At 48.0% G+C, this 18,209-nt stretch overlaps 1 protein-coding gene and 1 pseudogene across 6 annotated transcripts in view; both read right to left on the bottom strand.

The window, feature by feature from the left end:
- The window catches only part of AGBL2 (AGBL carboxypeptidase 2), a 55,729-nt gene extending 37,990 nt beyond the window's left edge, over positions 1–17,739 (bottom strand). For 2 of the 6 annotated variants that reach the window (XM_062196154.1, XM_062196156.1), the window contains exons 1-6: positions 17,651–17,739; positions 17,485–17,548; positions 15,489–15,623; positions 10,677–10,730; positions 9,707–9,892; positions 7,865–7,972 (exon numbers count right to left, since the gene is read on the bottom strand). In XM_062196154.1, the coding sequence (XP_062052138.1) occupies positions 7,865–7,972; positions 9,707–9,892; positions 10,677–10,730; positions 15,489–15,623; positions 17,485–17,548; positions 17,651–17,686 (583 nt within the window). In that variant the 5' untranslated portion in view covers positions 17,687–17,739. Of the gene's footprint in view, positions 1–7,864; positions 7,973–9,706; positions 9,893–10,676; positions 10,731–15,488; positions 16,007–17,484; positions 17,569–17,650 lie in introns of those variants that run through there. The other 4 variants (XM_062196158.1, XM_062196155.1, XM_062196157.1 and 1 more) reach the window with 4 other exon arrangements.
- LOC133763035 (large ribosomal subunit protein eL42-like) lies at positions 7,326–7,735 on the bottom strand (annotated as a pseudogene).
- Positions 17,740–18,209: the final 470 nt, after the last annotated feature.

The following is an 18,209-nucleotide window of genomic DNA, read 5'->3' as shown; positions in this document are numbered from 1 at the left end:
GCTATCTTAAATTAAACTTTCTTTTTTTTTTTTATTTTTTTTTTTTTATTTTTGACAGGCAGAGTGGATAGTGAGAGAGAGAGACAGAGGGAAAGGTCTTCCTTTGCCGTTGGTTCACCCTCCAATGGCCGCCGCGGTAGCGCGCTGCGGCCGGCGCACCGCGCTGTTCCGATGGCAGGAGCCAGGTGCTTATCCTGGTCTCCCATGGGGTGCAGGGCCCAAACACTTGGGCCATCCTCCACTGCACTCCCTGGCCACAGCAGAGAGCTGGCCTGGAAGAGGGGCAACCGGGACAGGATCGGTGCCCCGACCGGGACTAGAACCCGGTGTGCCGGCGCCGCAAGGCGGAGGATTAGCCTGTTGAGCCACGGCGCCGGCCAAATTAAACTTTCTAATATATGAATATTGAATACGTTTTCATTTATGTAGGTCCTGAAATTCTTTCAGGAGTATTTGTAGTTTCCAGGGTACCGGTCTTTCACCCTCTTGTTTAAATGTATTCCTAGGCAGCTTATTCTTTGGATGCTACTGCAAATGAGATTATTTCAATTTATTTTGCATTGGTCATTGCTAGCATATAGACACAAGTTGATTTCTCTGTCTTGAGCTTGTACCCTGCAATTTTGCTAAATTTGTTTAGCAGTTCTAGTAGTATTTCTGTGTATGTGTATTTGAGATTTTCTATATATTGGATCATGTCATTAGTGAAGAGACAATTTTACTACTTTGCTTCCAATCTGGATGCATTCTTTTTTTTTTTTTTTTCTTGTTTGTTTGATCTGCTAAAACTTCCAGCAGACTCTTCAGCAGCAGTGGTAAGAGTGGGCATCCTTATCTTGTTCCCAACCTCAGAGGGAAAACTTTGTCTTTTACCGTTGAGCAGGGTGTTACTCCTCGTCATGTGCAGTCACTAAGTCTTTGTTCTGCTGTATGACTGGCCAGCCAGTGACTTGACAGATTTCCTCAGACAGCCAAAGCCAAAAAGAAACACACAGACACACACACACACACACTCACAGCTTTTCTAGGTTTTTCAGATTAGCTCTGGGGTGATGCACCTCTCAAAACTAAGCCAGGCTGCCAACAACTCAAATACCACCTTTACTTCCTGCACGCACAGTGGGAGTCTGGTGTCTTCCCAGGTCCCGTCCTGGCCATGAACTCTGTACTTCCCAGTACTGTGATGGCCTTCCCAAGCCCTCATTCCTCCAGGGATCTTTCTCTTCAGCTTGTTCCTTCTCAGGCTTTCTGGTCTTTCTGCTGCTTGTTGCATCTGCCGTCCCTTGTCCCAGGGGGCTATGGGCAGTGTATGCCTTTAAATGCCAGCATACGCCACCTGGCAAAACTGCTGCTCAGTGTTTGCTTGGGTTCTTCAGGGAGTTGGGAAACAGGTGAAAAGTCAGTTTCTGAGAATAGAGTAAATATTGTCTTTCACAAACACATAAACACCAGTATGTCAGTCCAGGAACATGGATTGTTCCCCATGGCCTCTGCCAAGATGGTGGAAGAAAAATGCCACGTACTTTTTTTTTCCTTTATTTTTTTGGTTGGAGAGATTAAGCATTCTCCCTAAATTGCTGATTATATTCAGATCCAACAGTTCTGGAAATGTTGCTTTTTTTTTTTTTTTTTTAAATTATCACCTCTTGAGGGGCAGAGATACAGAGAGAGGGAGAAACAGAGAAAAATAACTTCCATTGGCTGGTTCACTCCCCAAACAGATGCAATGGTCAGAGCTGTGCCAATCCAAAGCCAGGAGCTTTCCCCAGGTCTCTCACGTGGGTGCAGGGGCCCAAGCACTTGGGCCATCTTCCACTGTTTTCCTAGGCCATATGCAGAGAGCTGGATCAGAAGAGGAGCAGCTGGGACTGGAATCAGTGCCCATATGGGATGCCAGCGCTGCAAGTGGAGGCTTGGCCTACTATGCCACAGCACCAACCACCAGCTTTTGCTAGTTTAATTACTTCAGAGGAGCTCATTCTGGGAGCTCTTATGCTGCCATTTCTGTCAATTTTTTTTTTTTTGTGCTATGTGGTTTTGCCCTTTATTCCATTTAAATATTTTATTTCACAATTGATTTTCTGATGTTAAAATTATTTGTGTGTTCCAAGTATAAATCCCATTTGGTCACAATGTGTCACTGGATTCAGTCTTCAAAGGTTTCCATGATTAAAAAAAAAAAAAGGGGCGGGTACTGTGGTGCAGCAGGTTAAAGCCCTGGCCTGAGGCGCTGGCATCCCATATAAGCAATGGTTGGAGACCCGGCTGCTCCTCTTCCTATCCAGCTCTCTGCTATGGCCTGGGCAGGCAGTGGAGGACAGCCCAAGCCCACACTCACATGGGAGACCTGGAGGAAGCTCCTGGCTCCTGGCTTCGGATCGGCACAGCTCCGGCCATTACAGCCAACTGGGGAGTGAACCATCGGACGGAGGGCCTCTCTCTCTCTCTGCTTCTCCTCTCTCTGCGTAACTCTGACTTTCAAATAAATAACAAATAAATCTTTAAAGAAAATTAAAAAATAAAAAATGCAAAAATTTTAAAAAAAGAAACAACCCTGTCGAGCTATCTCAGCCTGGGTTTTCTTTGTGGGAAGATTTTAAATTACTAATTCAATTTCTTTGTATTAATCTATTCAGACTTTTTATTTCATCCTGAATCAGTTTGGTAACTTTTCTTCCCAGCAATTTGTTCTTCATCACTGTCTAACTTGTTGGCATAAAGTTGGTAATGGCATTATTTTGTAACTGTTGTGATTTCTGTGGTGGTTATGTTCCTTCTTTCATTCTGATTTTGGTAATTTATGTGTTCTCTTTATTCTTGGTTGGTCCAGCTAAATTTGTCCATATCATTGATGTTTTATGTTGACTTGCTCTATCATTTTTTGTTTTCTATTCCACTGAGTTTCACTTTTCTTTTTTCTTTTTTTTACTTTTTGACAGGCAGAGTGGACAGTGAGAGAGAGAGACAGACAGAAAGGTCTTCCTTTGCTGTTGGTTCACCCTCCAATGGCCGCCGCGGCTGGCGTGCTGCAGCCGGCGCACCGCGCTGTTCCGAAGCCAGGAGCCAGGTGCTTCTCCTGGTCTCCCATGTGGGTGCAGGGCCCAAGTACTTGGGCCATCCTCCACTGCACTCCCTGGCCACAGCAGAGAGCTGGCCTGGAAGAGGGGCAACCGGGACAGAATCCGGTGCCCCAACCAGGACTAGAACCCAGTGTGCCGGCGCCGCTAGGCAGAGGATTAGCCTGTTGAGCCACAGCGCCGGCTGAGTTTCACGATTAACTTTCATTATTTCCTTTATTCTGCTTGCCTTAGGCATAGTTTACTCTCATTTTCTAACTTATTAAAACAAAAGCTTAGATAATTAAGATCTTTCTTGCTGTCAAATACAAAGCCATAAATTTCCCTGGCAGTGTGTTAGCAGCATTCCATAAAGTCTGATATGCTATGGTACAATTTTCCTTGTTATTTCTTTTTAATTTAGATTTTTTTTTTTGACAGGCAGAGTGGACAGTGAGAGAGAGACAGAGAGAAAGGTCTTCCTTTTGCCGTTGGTTCACCCTCCAATGGCCGCCGCAGTAGGCGCGCTGCGGCCGGCGCACCGCGCTGATCCGATGGCAGGAACCAGGTGCTTCTCCTGGTCTCCCATGGGGTGCAGGGCCCAAGGACTTGGGCCATCCTCCACTGCACTCCCTGGCCACAGCAGAGAGCTGGCTTGGAAGAGGGGCAACCGGGACAGGATCGGTGCCCCGACCGGGACTAGAACCCGGTGTGCCGGCACCGCAAGGCGGAGGATTAGCCTAGTGAGCCGCGGCGCCGGCCTAATTTAGATTTTTAAAAAAGATTTATTTTTTTATTTGAAAGGCAGAGTTACAGAGAGGGTGAGACAGAGACACAGACAGAGAGAGAGGTCTTCCATCCACTGGTTCACTCCCCAGATGGCCACAAACAGCTGGGACTGGGCTGGGCCAGAGCCAAGATCCTGGACCCCCACTCAGGCTTCCCACATGGGTGTAGAGGCTCAAGTACTTGGGCCATCTTCCACTGCTGCTTTTCCAGGAGCATTAGCAGGGAGCTGGATCACAAGTGGAGCAGCCAGGACTCTCCACACCCATATGGGATGTTGGCACTGCGGGAGGCAGCTGAACCCACTGCAGCACAATGCCGGCCCCACCCTGCTATTTCTTTAGCCCACGTTGTTCACAAATGTACTGTTCAATTTCCAAATATTTATGTATTTCCCAGATCTCACTCTGTTGCTGATTTCTTTTCTTTTCTTTTTCTTTCTTTCTTTTTTTTTTTTTTTTTTTTTGACAGGCAGAGTGGACAGTGAGAGAGAGACAGAGAGAAAGGTCTTCCTTTTGCCGTTGGTTCACCCTCCAATGGCTGCCGCGGCTGGTGCGCTGCGGCCGGTGCACCGCGCTGATCCGAAGGCAGGAGCCAGGTGCTTCTCCTGGTTTCCCATGGGGTGCAGGGCCCAAGCACTTGGGCCATCCTCCACTGCACTCCCTGGCCACAGCAGAGAGCTGGCCTGGAAGAGGGGCAACAGGGACAGAATCTGGTGCCCCAACCGGGACTAGAACCTGGTGTGCCGGCGCCGCAAGGTGGAGGGTTTGTTGCTGATTTCTAATTGGATTCTATTGTGGTCAGAGAACATTTTGTATGTTTCAACCCTTTTAGATGTATTAAGAATTGATTTATTGGCCGGTGCCGTGGCTCAACAGGCTAATCCTCTGCCTTGTGGTGCCGGCACACGGGGTTCTAGTCCCGGTTGGGGCGCCGGATTCTATCCTGGTTGCCCCTCTTCCAGGCCAGCTCTCCGCTGTGGCCAGGGAGTGCAGTGGAGGATGGCCCAAGTCCTTGGGCCCTGCACCCCATGGGAGACCAGGAGAAGCACCTGGATCCTGCTATCGGATCAGCACGATGCGCCGGCCACAGCGGCCATTGGAGGGTGAACCAACGGCAAAAAGGAAGACCTTTCTCTCTGTCTCTCTCTCTCTCACTATCCACTCTGCCTGTAAAAAAAAAAAAAAAAAAGGACTTGATTTATGGCCTCGCCTATGATTCTAACAGGTGTCCTTGAGAAGAATGTATATTTTGTTGGTGCTTGTGGATTTAGGGCTTTAAATATTTTCAGGAAAGATGCAGATTCTATCCCTAGAAATGTGCAACTTAATGTAGGAAAGCACATCCTAAGTGACAGAGCAAACACAACCAAGTATACATGAAAGTACCTATGGGAGGTAAAGAAAGAGTAGGGCTGGCTCTGTAGCACAGCGGTTAAAGCCCCAGCCTGCAGTGCTGGCATCCCATATGGGTACTGGTTCGAGTCCTAGTTGCTCCACTTCCAATCTAGCTCCCTGCTAATGAGCCTGGGAAAGCAGCAGAGGATAGCCCAAGTGCTCGGGCCCCTGCACCCACATGGGAGACCTGGAAGAAGTTCCTAGCTCCCACCTCCTGGCTCCAGATCAGTTCAGCTCTGGCCATTGTGGCCATCTGGGGAGTGAACCAATGGATGGAAGACCTACCTCTCTCTGTCTCTGCCTCTCTCTGTAACTCTGTCTTTCAAATAAATAAAATAAATATTAAAAAAACAGAAAAGAGGAGCAAGCTCCCCAAAGATGATCCAATATCTAATTTTTCAGATGGGAATAACAAAGGAGAAGCTGTAAAATGCTCCACTTCTGATCCAGCTCTCTGCTAATGCACCTGGGAAAGCATCAGAGGATGGCCCAAGTACTTATATGCATCCACATGGGAGTCCCAGAAGAAGCTCCTGGCTCCTGGCTCTGGATCAGCTAAGCTCTGGCCATTGCAGGTATTTGGGGAGTAACCAGAAGATGGAAGATCTCTCTCTCTCTCTCTCTCTCTCTCTCTCTCTTCCTCTCTAACTTCTGCCTTTCAATTAAAAAAAAAAAAATCTTTAAAAAAAAAAAGCATCTTGCATTTCATGATGACTAATTTTTAAATTTTCATTTTATTTGGGGCTGGCGCTGTGGCGCAGTGGATTAACGCCCTGGCCTGAAGTGCCAACATCCTATATGGGCACCGATTCGCGACCTGGCTGCTCCATTTCTGACCCAGCTCTCTGCTATGGCCTGGGAGAGCAGTGGAAGATGGCCCAAGTGCTTGGGCCCCTGCACTCATGTGCAAGACCCAGAAGAAGCTCCTGGCCCCTGGCTTTCAAACAGCACAGCTCTGGCCGTTGTGGCCAATTGGGGAGTGAACCAGCGGATGGAAGACCTCTCTCTCTCTCTCTCTCTCTCTCTGCCTCTCCTCTCTAACTGACTTTCAAATAAATCTTACAAAAAAAATTTCAAGGGCCGACACTGTGGCGCAGTGGGTTAAAGCCCTGGCATCCCATATGGGCACTGGTTTTAGTCCCAGCTGCTCCTCTTCCAATCCAGCTCTCTGCTATGGCCTGGGAAGGCAGTAGAAGATGGTCCAGGTGCTGGGGGCCCTGCAGTCGCGAGGGAGACCTGGAAGAAGCTCCTGGCTCCTGACTTTGGATCTGCACAGCTCCAGCCACTGTGGCCAGTTGGGGAGTGAACCAGCCTATGGAAGACCTCTCTCTCTCTCTGCCTCTCCTTCTCTCTCTGTGTAACTCTGACTTTCAAATAAGTAAATAAATCTTTAAATTTTTTTTTTTCATTTTACTTGAAAGGCATAGAGTTGGAGATAAATTCTGCTACCTGCTGGTTTACTTCTCAAATTCCTACAATAGCTGGGGCTGGACCAGGCCAAAGCCAGGAGCCAGGAATCCATTATAGGTCTTCCATATGTATAACTGGATCCAACTGCTTGAGCCATCACCTACTGCCTCTCAGGGTGTGCATCAGCAAGAAGCTAGAATTGGAAGCAGATTCAGGAACTCAGATTTGGGATGTGATCATCGCCAGCTGTGTGTCTTTTTTTTTTTTTTTTTGACAGGCAGAGTTAGACAGTGAGAGAGAGACAGAGAGAAAGGTCTTCCTTCCGTTGGTTCACCCCTCAAGTGGCTGCTATGGCCGGTGCGCTGCACCGATCCAAAGCCAGGAGCCAGGTGCCTCCTCCTGGTCTCACATGTGGATGCAGGGCCCAAGGACCCGGGCCATCCTCCACTGCCTTCCTGGGCCACAGCAGAGAGCTGGACTGGAAGAGGAGCAACTGAGACAGAATCCGGCGCCCCAACAGGGACTAGAACCCGGTGTGCCGGTGCCTCAGGCGGAAGATTAGCCTAGTGAGCTGTGGTGTCGGCCATCCAGCTGTGTCTTAACCCCTTAGCTAAACACCACCTCTACACTAGAAATTTGTGAGGGGATAATGAATATCACTATTTATTTTCCTACAGGTTAATTTTTACATCCTCAACATTTTTGTCCAAAATTAAGAGCCAAAAAAGAAAAAAAAAAAAAATCCCCGAGTTTAGAACTGGACAATTGGCCCTTTCTCTTCTTATCTCCATCCAGTTCACAATGCGTGCATCTCTTAATGTCCAGCGTCCCCTTGGATCTGCAGTTGGGCTCAACACATTCAAGCTGTAGTACAATCTTCTTCATGGTGTTAGCTTTCTTCCAGAAAATTGGCTTTGTCTGCCCACCATAGCCACTCTACTTCCGATCATAGCGCCTCTTCCCCTGGGCATACAAGAAATCCTTGCCCTTCTTACACTGGGTCACTTTGTGAGTCCGATGCTTGCCACACTTCTTATAGAAAGTCATTCGGGTTTTAGGTACGTTGACCTTTTTTTTTTTTTTTTTTTTTTTTCATTTTGATGAAACTGGCAAACTTAGCAACCACACTCCAGGAATTTTTAAAATAACTTCTGTTACTACAAAACATACTTATTGTCCCAATTAGTTACTCACTGCTGAGTGTAATGACAATACCTGAATCCAACTGATAGACAACTGTGCCTTTTTCCTCTCCTACAATTTCTGGTACCTCTTCATTTCCTGTAGATTGATAGAAATATTCTGGCTGAGGTGGAACCCACTCTGAAAGACAATTAAAAAGCACAAAATAAGCAACAATATTAAAGGCATTAGCAGAACTTATATAAAAATTATAATAATTATTCAAATGGCTAGAATCAAACCAAATTCCCATCTCAAGTTTCCAGTTTGCTTATAAATATATATTTATATATAAAATTATAAATATATTAGGTCTTGCTTCTTTCCATAAAGACCATTAAGGCGATTTTCCACTGCCCGGGAAGGCAGTGGAGGATGGCTCAAGTCCTTGGGCCCTGCACCCGCATGGGAGACCAGGAGAAGCACCTGGCTCCTGGCTTTGGATCAGCGCAATGCGCCGGCCGCAGCGGCCATTGGAGGGTGAACCAACGGCAAAAAGGAGGACCTTTCTCTCTGTCTCTCTCTCTCTCACTATCCACTCTGCCTGTCAAAAAAAAAAAAGTCAACTCCTGGAAATCCACAGAGATCCCTCGCTGGGTCAGGGGTTCCCAGAGGGACCAAACTCTATGTAACTGCCTCGTGAGGTGTTTAACTTCCCTTGCAGTTCGTCTGTGAGCTCTGGGTGTCTCTATCTTGCTCACCACTGTACCTCTAGCCCTCTAGCACCACTGTGCTTAGCATATGATAAATGCCAATATATATTATTGAATGAATATTCTAAGAGGGGAATAAGAAATAAGAAACATCCACTTGTTTATCCAGTGTCTAAAGTAGAGACATGGGGCCGTTGCTGTGGTGTAAATGGGTAAAGCCACCACCTGCAGTGCTGGCATCCCATATGGGCACTGGTTCAAGTCCCGGCTGCTCCATTTCCAATCTAGTTCTCTGTTGTGGCATGGGAATGCAGTGGAGGATGGCCCAGGTCCTTGGGCCCCTGTACCCGCATGGGAGACTCGGAAGAAGCTCCTGACTTTGGATTGGTGCAGCTCTGGCTGTTGTGGCCATCTGGGCAGTGAACCAGAGGATGGAAGGCCTCTCTCTCTCTCTCTGCCTCTCTGTAACTCTGCTTTTCAAATAAATACATAAATCTTTTTAAAAGGCTTTACTTGCTATGTCACAGTGCTGGCCTCAATAAATAAATCTTAAAAAAAAAAAAGAGAGACATGATGATAGATGGCCCTAAGTATCCCAGGAATTAAAAAAGTTCCCATTTTTCAATGCAACCCACTTCTGCAAGTGCTTCATAAAATGAATGCAAGAGATTATATTTGCATCAAAGGCTCAGATATGACCAGTGATGCAAAAAAAAAAAAAAAAGACTTACATATTTATATTTCTTAGACTCTATAAAGTACCCCTATTCCAAAGAACTCAGAAGCATTCCAGTTTATACAGAAGTGTACCTTTTTAAAAAATTGAACTATCCACTCTCTTATTCACTTGCAATATAGAGAGAGTGAGATACCCAAATGCCTGCAACCGTGAGTTGGGGGAGGGGCGGAGCTGGGAGCCGGGAACTCCATCCAGGTCTCCCACGTGGGCGGCAGGAACCCAGCTGGGATCATCACTGCTGTCCTCCCAGGGTGCGCACCAGCAGGAAGCTGGAGTCAGGCACTACGGTTACAGACACTGGCATCCCGCTGGCAGCCTAACTGCTAAGTCAAACACCCGTGCTGCTGTTAACTCTGGACTCTGGTGAGGGCCTGTGAGCTCCCCAGCGTTCTGTCTTCCCAGGGCGAGCCAACCCCGACTCAGTCCTGCCTTGTCTTACAGCAGGCAGACCAGAAGGCCGTGGTCACACACGGGCCACATTACCGATATGACGAATGCTCTCCTTGATGACCTCACACTCTATTGGCCACCGTGGCGCCTGCAGCGGCCCCTTGCTGGAGAAGAAGGGAAAAAGTTCTCGGGGTTCTTGGAGACGTGGGTTCACGTCATCCAGCTCATTGTAAATGAGCTGCCTGGTCCGGAGAAGCGGAGAAGTCAGCATGAGGGAACCTGTCAAAGGCAAAGGGCGCGTGAACACTCTCCTCCCCTCCTCCCTGGGAACTCTCACTCCTCCGCAACAACTAAGTAACCTGCTGCGCTGTATGAAGACACAAGCATTAACTACGAGTATTAAAACACAAGCAGAGAGCTACAGTCCTGCGCTACGGCTTCCTTTACTGTTTGGTCCAGCATGACAGACTCTAAATCATAAAGCGTTAAGTTACAATTCCTGCATTTGATGCTGAATATTTAAATATAAAGCTTTGGTGTACTTCAGAGAAAGCTTTTTAAAAACATGTTAAGGGTCCAAGACATTTCGAGAATGGGTTATGATGAATAAGAAGTTACCTAACGTGGCACATTCCATCTACCCTTAGCATTTTAGGAAAAGGGGTTTTTTTATCTTTTGCTTTTTAGGAAAAAAAAACTTTATTAACTACAGTGAAACAATCTCAAATTAAATTCCAGGTCCATAATAAGCCCATTCAGAGGACAGAGTCTTATAAAACAAGGAGTGCACAGGTGAGGAACAGGGGACGGAAGGGGCAAAAGAGAGGAAAAAGAGTTCTTGGGCAAGACTATGAAGAAGAAAGGGGGGAGGGGAGAAAGGCTCTCAGGGAGTTAGAGAAAGAAAGGAAATTAAGGGGGAAACCAAAGGCTGAAGCCCCTGAGTGCCCATCAGACGCGGACCCAGGCTTGTCATGTGCCTCCTGGATCTGGTGGGAGGGCAAGGGCTCGGGACCTATTCCAATACAGGAGTCTGAACTTCCTGGTTGGGAAGGGCAGGAGATACCTCTGCTTACAGATTCTAACTGAGCGCGCCCAGCTGAAGGTAAACAGGTAGGCCCTAGAAAGAGGAAGAAAAAGACAACGTTTGTTCTAGGAATCTTTTTGTTTTTTCTGCCCACTGCCCCCACCCTCCCCCCTTCTCACCTCCACTCCCACTTTGGACCCTTGCATGCATGCATATATATATATATATATATATATATATATATATATATAATTTTCCATGGTTTAATGGGGATGAGAAGGCAATAAATATTTGAAGAATGATAAAGCTGCTGAATCTCATTCGTAATTTAAAAATGTAAGTCATAATGAAAATGCCAGTTTGTTACCTAATAGATGGGAAAAACCTTGACATGTTTTTACTCTCATCTTGACAAAGGGGTAAGCAAATACCCGTAGACAACAGTGCAACGGTGCAAACTTTATGGAAAGTTGTTTGGCAAGAAGATTGAGTGTGTGTGCACCCAGCAATTCCACACAGAGTTTATTTTAAATCTTAAAAAAAAGGAGTGCTTTTAGCTTTCATTTTGTATTTTTTTCTTTTCCTTTTTATTTGAGAAGTAGATTTATAGACAGTGAGAGGGAAGGATGGAGAGAAAGGTCTTCCATCTGCTGGTTCACAGCAGATGGAAGTGGCCACAATGGCCAGAGATGAGCTGGTCTGAAGCCAGGAGCCAAGAGCTTCTTCCAGGTCTCCCACATGGGTGCAGGGGTCCAAGCACTTGGGCCATCTTATATTGCTTTCCTAGGCCACAGCAGAGAGCTGGATCAGTAGTGGAGCAGCCGGGACTCAAACTGGCATCCATATAGGATGCTGGTGCCGCAGGCGGAGGATTAACCTACTGCGCCACAGTGCTGGCCCCTCATTTTGTGTTTTTTTAATGTCACTTGAATTTTCTAACCTTATCTATTCCTTTTTGTCAATATTACTTATCTGAAAGGGAGTGCCACACACACACACACACACATACACAGAGATATTTTCCATTTGTTAGTTCATTCCTCAAATGCCTACAACAGCTAGAGCCGGGCCACACTGAAGCCAGGAGCCAGGGGCTTCACCTGGGTGTTCCACATGGGTTGTAGAGACCCAAGTACCTGAGCTATCACCTGCTGCCTCCCAGTATGCATTAGCAGGAAGCTGGATCAGAAATGGAGGCAGGACTCCACCCCCGGGCACTTCAAATACTGGATGAAGACATCCCAAGCAGTGGCTTAATCTGCAATATCCAAACCTATTCCATTTTTTTTTTAAAAAAGCAATTTGACCCATTATTTTGTCCTTTGTATACCTTGCTGGTTAAAAAGACCAGTAACAGGCCAGCACCATGGCTCAACAGGCTAATCCTCCACCTTGCGGCACTGGCACACGGGGTTCTAGTTCCGGTCGGGGCGCCAGATTCTGTCCCGGTTGCCCCTCTTCCAGTCCAGCTCTTTGCTGTGGCCCGGGAGTGCAGTGGAGGATGGCCCAAGTACTGGGCCCTGCACCCCATGGGAGACCAGGAGAAGAAGCACCTGGCTCCTGGCTTCGGATCAGCGTGGTGTGCCGGCTGCAGTGCGCTGGCCGCGGCGGCCATTGTGGGGTGAACCAACGGCAAAGGAAGACCTTTCTCTCTCTCTATCTCACTATCCACTCTGCCTGGCAAAAATTAAAAAAAAAAAAAAAAAAAAAAAAAAAGACAAGTAACAAAGAAACATAGTAACTGTTTTGTTGAGAAGATAAAGAAACTATTTTTCTCATTGCAAGAGTCAAAACAGGAAAAAAAAAATTATCAATTACAGGGGCTGGTGCTGTGGTGTAGTGGGTAAAGCCACCACCTGCAGTGCCAGCATCCCATACAGGCACCAGTTCTAGTCTGCTGCTCCTCTTACAATCCAGCTCTCTGGATCCAGCTTTGGGCTGGGGAAGCAGTAGAAGACGGCCCAAGTGTTTGGGCCCCTGTATCCAGATAGGAGACCTGGAAAAAGTTCCTGGCTTCTGGCTTTGGATCAGCCCAGCTCCAGCTGTTGTGGCCATTTGGTGAGTGAACCAGCAGATGGAAGAAACCTCTCTCTCTCTCTCTCTCTCTCTCTCTCTCTCTGCCTCTGCCTCTCTGTAACTTTGCCTTTCAAACAAATAAATATTCAAAAAAGTTATCAATTACTGCAATGTCTTCTATTAGTTAAAGAGTGACAGCTATTTCTTATGAGAATTTTGAGTCTCAGCAAGTAGGGCAGGAGAAATCAGAAAGGAGGGTTAGCTGGCCCTCAGCTGTCCCACCCCGACCAGTCTCCTTCACTCAACTTTCTCAACTCCTCCTGTTCTATTCTCCCCAGGGGCTCTGGGCCACAGAATAGCCTTCTTGGCAATCGTGTGAGCAAAAACAAAATATCTATCTGAAAATGGAATTGCTGCATCAAGGGTTAAACACGGTTTTAATTTTTATAGCAATTGCCAATTGCCTCTCCAAAATAGTCTCTTGGAGCGGGTGTTTGGCGTGGGATGCCTGCATCCCACACTGGAGCGTATCAAATCCTGGCTCTGCTCTCTCCATTCCAGCTTCCTTGCTAATGCACACCCTGGGAGGTAGTTGGTCATGGCTCAAGTAAGTACCAGGTAAGTACCAGGTAAGTAAGTACCTGCCAGCCACATGGGATACCTGGATTTGGCCTGGTCCAGCCATGGCTGCTACAGGCGTTTGAAGAGTGAACCCTCTGGATGGAAGATCTCTGTCTGTTTCTGGGTCTCTCTTTCAAATAAATCAAATAGCGTGGGCATTGTAGCACAGCAGATTAAGTGAATGCTTGGGACATCCACATCCTATATTAGAATGCCTGGTTCAAGTCCAAGTTACTCTGCTTCTGATCCAGATTCCTGCTAATGTGACCCTGGGAGGCGGAAGGTGATGGCTCGAGTGGTTGAGGCCCTGCCACTCATGTGGGAGATCCAGGCAGAGTTCTAGGCTTCTGGCTTCAACCTGGCCCAGCGCCAGCTGTGGCTGGCTTTTGGGGAATGGATTGGCAGATGGAAGGTCTCTCTCTCTGTTGCTCTGCCTTTCAAATCAATACATTTTTTAAAAGTAGGGCAAACAAATCAAATAAATAAATTGTTCTTTTTATTCACACTTCCAACAGCAGTTTGTTCCCCTATACTCTAACCTGTAACAGGTGTGTACTTTTCTCTATTTTGTTTTTTGCCCAAATCTTGTAATTTAAAAAATGGTACCATATTTTGATTTGCATCTTTTTTTTAAGATTTTATTTATTTGGCCGGTGCCACTGCTCACTAGACTAATCCTCCACTTGCGGCGCCGGCACCCTGGGTTCTAGTCCTGGTTGGGGTGCCGGATTCTATCCCGGTTGCTCCTCTTCCAGTCCCGCTCTCTGCTGTGGCCCAGGAAGGCAGTGGAGGATGGCCCAAGTGCTTGGGCCCTGCACCCGCATGGGAGACCAGGAGAAGCACCTGGCTCCTGGCTTCAGATCGGTGCAGCGCGCCAGCCATGGTGGTCATTAGGGAAGTGAACCAATGGAAGGGAGACCTTTCTCTCTGTCTCTCTCTCTCACTTTCTAACTACCTATAAAAAAAAAATTATTTATTTGAAAGTTAGAGTTACATAGAGAGATAAGGAAAGACAGAGAGAGAGTCTTCCATCCACTGGTTCACTCCCCAGTTGGCTGCATGGCTGGGGCTGTGCTGATCCAAAGTCAGGAACCAGGAGCTTCCTCCAGGTCTCCCACATGGGTGCAGGGGCCCAAGGACCTGGGCCACCTTCTACTGCTTTCCCAGGCCACAGCAGAGTGCTGGATTGGAAGAGGAGCAGCCGGGACTCGAATCGGCACCCATATGAGATGCCAGCACTGCAGGGGCGAGTTTACTCATTACGCCACAGTGCCGGCCCCGATTTGCATCTTTCATTAGCAGTGAAGTTAAGCATCTCCCCTTATGTTTAACAACTTCAATTAAAGTCACCCTGTGCAACAGAACACTAGAACTTATTCCTATATGTAACACTGTAACCACTGACCCATCTCTCCTCACTCCCCTGTTGTTACCTTTTTTTTTTTTTATTTGACATAGTGAGAGAGACAGAGAGAAAGGTCTTCCTTCCGTTGGTTAGAGTATAGGAGCTGGCACGGTGGCGCAGCGGGTTGGGCTGCTGTCTGAGGTGCCAGAAGCCCATGTAGGCACCGGTTCATGTCCCAGGTGCTCCACATCTGAGCCAGCTACTGCTAATGCAGCGGAAGATGACTCAAGTGCTTGGGCCCTGACATCATGTGGAGACCTAGAAGAATCTTCTGGCTCCTGCCTTCAGCCCAGCCTAGACCTGGCCATTGCCGCCATTTGGGACATGAACCAGTGGGTAGAAGATATTTCTCCATCTCTCCTTTTCTCTAACTTTGCCTTTCAAATTAGTTAATTAAAAAAAAAAGATATATTAAGAGATAAAGTCAACAGCATTCCTGTCCTTGGGGGGAAAAAAATCATGTCCCTGTAAGAAATTATTGTTGCTTAAGCTAGCTGGACTTTATTTCCTCTACTCTTATGCAAAGAACTTTTTAAAAAATACATATATCCATCAAAAACTTATTCTCTGGAGGGAAGAGTTTTAACAAATTCTCCAATAATTTGGAGGAACACAGTTCAGAAGGTATAGCATTTTAATATAAACCTATGATACAAAGTAGATCCCAAGAGAACGATTGTGAGTGGGGTCCGAACAGGAGCCAGGCCGCCCCCTGGCCTCCCCCACGTGAAGCCATGCTCTTCTGGACACCTGAAGGAGCTGTCAAGACCGCCAGGTTCTAGGAGTCACACACACTGATGATCACTCACATAGAAGCTTCTCCCTCTGCAAAGTGTCCGGTATCAAATTCTCTCTTTCCCCGAAAGAGCCGTGCAGCTGGTGCCGAGGGGTATTCTTCCAAAGGTGCTGCTGCGTAGCCGAGTTTGGTAAACTGCTTCTTTGTCCTAAGAACAGGCGGTTTAATTAAAGTTGCCGGCAGGCTGGCTCACCACCTCTAAGTCGAGGGCAATATCAAAACCTCTACTCTCCAAACCGACCACCACAGATCTTCACCAGGAACACAACCCAGTTTTCAGACCTTCTGGTGGCAATGTAAGCCAAATACGCATAATTATTCCCATTTTATACTGAGGAAATGGGAGAGTGAGGAGATTCGAGAAAGGGTGTGGGAGGCAGAAAGACGCAGGAGCTGCCAAGATAGCGGAGCCCGAGTGAGGCAGGTCTCAGAGTGGGGCGGAGCTCCAAGTTGCAAGCCTCTTTGTCCTGAGGGTGCCCGCTGAGTCTGGCAAGCGGGAAACTCAGTTCTCGTTCAACAAATTCTTAATCACTTCGAAAAGGAAATAGTTAAAAAGAAACATCAGCAAGTTTGCTAGGAAAAAACCCAATGTTAAAAACTCTATCTTGGGGCCGGTGCTGTGGTGCAGTAGGTTAAAGCCCCAGCCTGCAGTGCCAGCATCCCATATGGGCGCCAGTTCAAGTCCTGATCCAGCTCTCTGCTATGGCCTCGGAAAGCAGCAGAGGACGGCCCACGTCCTTGGGCCTCCGCGTCTGGAAGAAGCTCCTGGCTTCGGATCCGTGCAGCTCCGGCCATCTGGGGAGTGAACCAGTGGATGGAAAACCTCTCTCTATCTCTCTCAAATAATAAAATAAATCTTTGAAATAAAAAGCTAGAAAATTAAAAGTTAAAAAAACATAATAAGCATAAACATGTGAAGTACTAGGGAAAAATTGTAAACTTTTATCGGGAAGCTTTAATGATAATCTATGCAAATGGAGAAATACAGGTTGGAGAACTCAGTATTAGAAAACTGCCATTTCTTGTAAAATTTGATCCATGGAATAAATGCAATCTCAATACAGTTTTTAAAGCTAATTCCAAAATTTATACAGAAAGGTGAGCACTCCAGAATAGTCAAGGCAATTTTTAAAAAGTATTTATTTTATTTGAAAAGCATAGTTGGAGACACAGAGAGACCATCCATTCACTGGCTCACTCTCCAAACGGCTACAACAGCTGGGTCCAGGACTGGAATTCCATCTGGGTTTCCCACATGGGTGGCAGGGACCCAAGGACTTGGGCCATCTTCAGCGGCCTTCCCAGGCACATCATCAGGGAGCTGGACTGGAAGTGGAGAAGCCGGGACCTGAACCAGTGCTCATATTGGATGCCAGCATTGCAGGCGGAGGCTTAACCCACTGCAGCACAATGTCAGCCCGCCAAGTCAGTTTTGAAGAACAAAATGGGATGACATGCTTTTCCAGATAGCAGCTGAGATGTGGCAGCCTCTGCCTGAGACGCCCATAGCTACTCGCCTTCCGATCCACCCTCCTGCTAATGTGCACTCCGGGAGGCAGCAGGTGATGGCTCAAGTACTTGGGTCCCTGCCATCCACATGGGAGACCTAGATGGCGCTCCGGGCTCCTGGCTTTGGCCTGGCCCAGCTCTGGCTCTTCTAGGTGTTTCAGGGAGTGACTTAACAGATGGACGCTCTCTCTCCAGCTGTCTGTCCGTCGATGTCTTTCTGCCTTTCAAATAAAATAAATACACAGTTTTTAAAAAGAGGGGTGATGACATTGGTGCAAGGTCAGACAAAAAATAAATAAATAAAAGACAGAATAGACAGCCCAGAAACAGGCCCTTGTATACAGACTCTGTTGTCAGTCAACAGAGGTGACACTGCTGATCAACGGATTAAACAAATGCTTTTCGCCAATGGACTGGAGAAATCTCAGCTCTCCCAGCTAATGAAGCAATGCACCTCCTGAACCCCGGAAAGATGCCGCGAGATAGGAAGCTGGTGTTACCTTTAAAGTAGCCATAGTACTGGAGGTGATGGTACATAAAGTCCTCATAGGGGTCAGCAAGAGTCTGTAAGAGGAGGGGCCTCTCAGGTACCCAACAGCGGACCGCGCGCCCGCCGGACCCGGCGCTGCGCTCCCGCCAGGCGCCGGCAGAGGGCAGCCTACCAACCTCCTGCTTCAGCTCCGCGTCCAGCGCCGGGAACATGCTACTTCCGCATGGCCTGCTCAAGCCCACTCAGCGACACCGCGTGCAGCCGCCACCCCTGCCCGATCTCCAGACGGGCGGCTGATGACACCGCAGAGGCTACAAAACCAAACGGGGCAGATGAAACCGCCGCCGTGCCGCAGCCTCGCCTCGGACACGGCCCGGCCCGCTCCCACCCTGAGCCCAGGGGGCGCGTTCTGCCTTCTCCGCGCGGGGCCGGTGCCCCCGGGACGCCACAGCGAGGGAAGAAACGCGGTGGACCGAAACGAAAGGTCGGGGGCAGGGGCAGTGGACCCCAAGAGCCGCACTCCGGGGTTCAGAGGCTGTGGGTCAGTCTTCCTGAAGGACCGGGGAGGATGGAGCGGGGATTTCCCAGGAGGGAAGAGCCGGGGGTGCGCCCGCCCGCGCCCCCGCCAGTACCGGGCAGGAGGTGGGCGCTGCGCCCGCGGCGGCACAGCAGCCTGGGTGAGGAGGGCGCTCGCTGCACCGAGGCTGGCACTGCACCAGCGGACACGCTCGCCAC

The sequence above is a fragment of the Lepus europaeus genome, chromosome 7, assembly GCF_033115175.1.
Source record: "Lepus europaeus isolate LE1 chromosome 7, mLepTim1.pri, whole genome shotgun sequence".
Classification (NCBI taxonomy): Eukaryota; Metazoa; Chordata; class Mammalia; order Lagomorpha; family Leporidae; genus Lepus; species Lepus europaeus.
The sequence above is the reverse complement of the archived record's forward strand: the minus strand, read 5'-3'. Positions and strand labels throughout refer to the sequence as shown.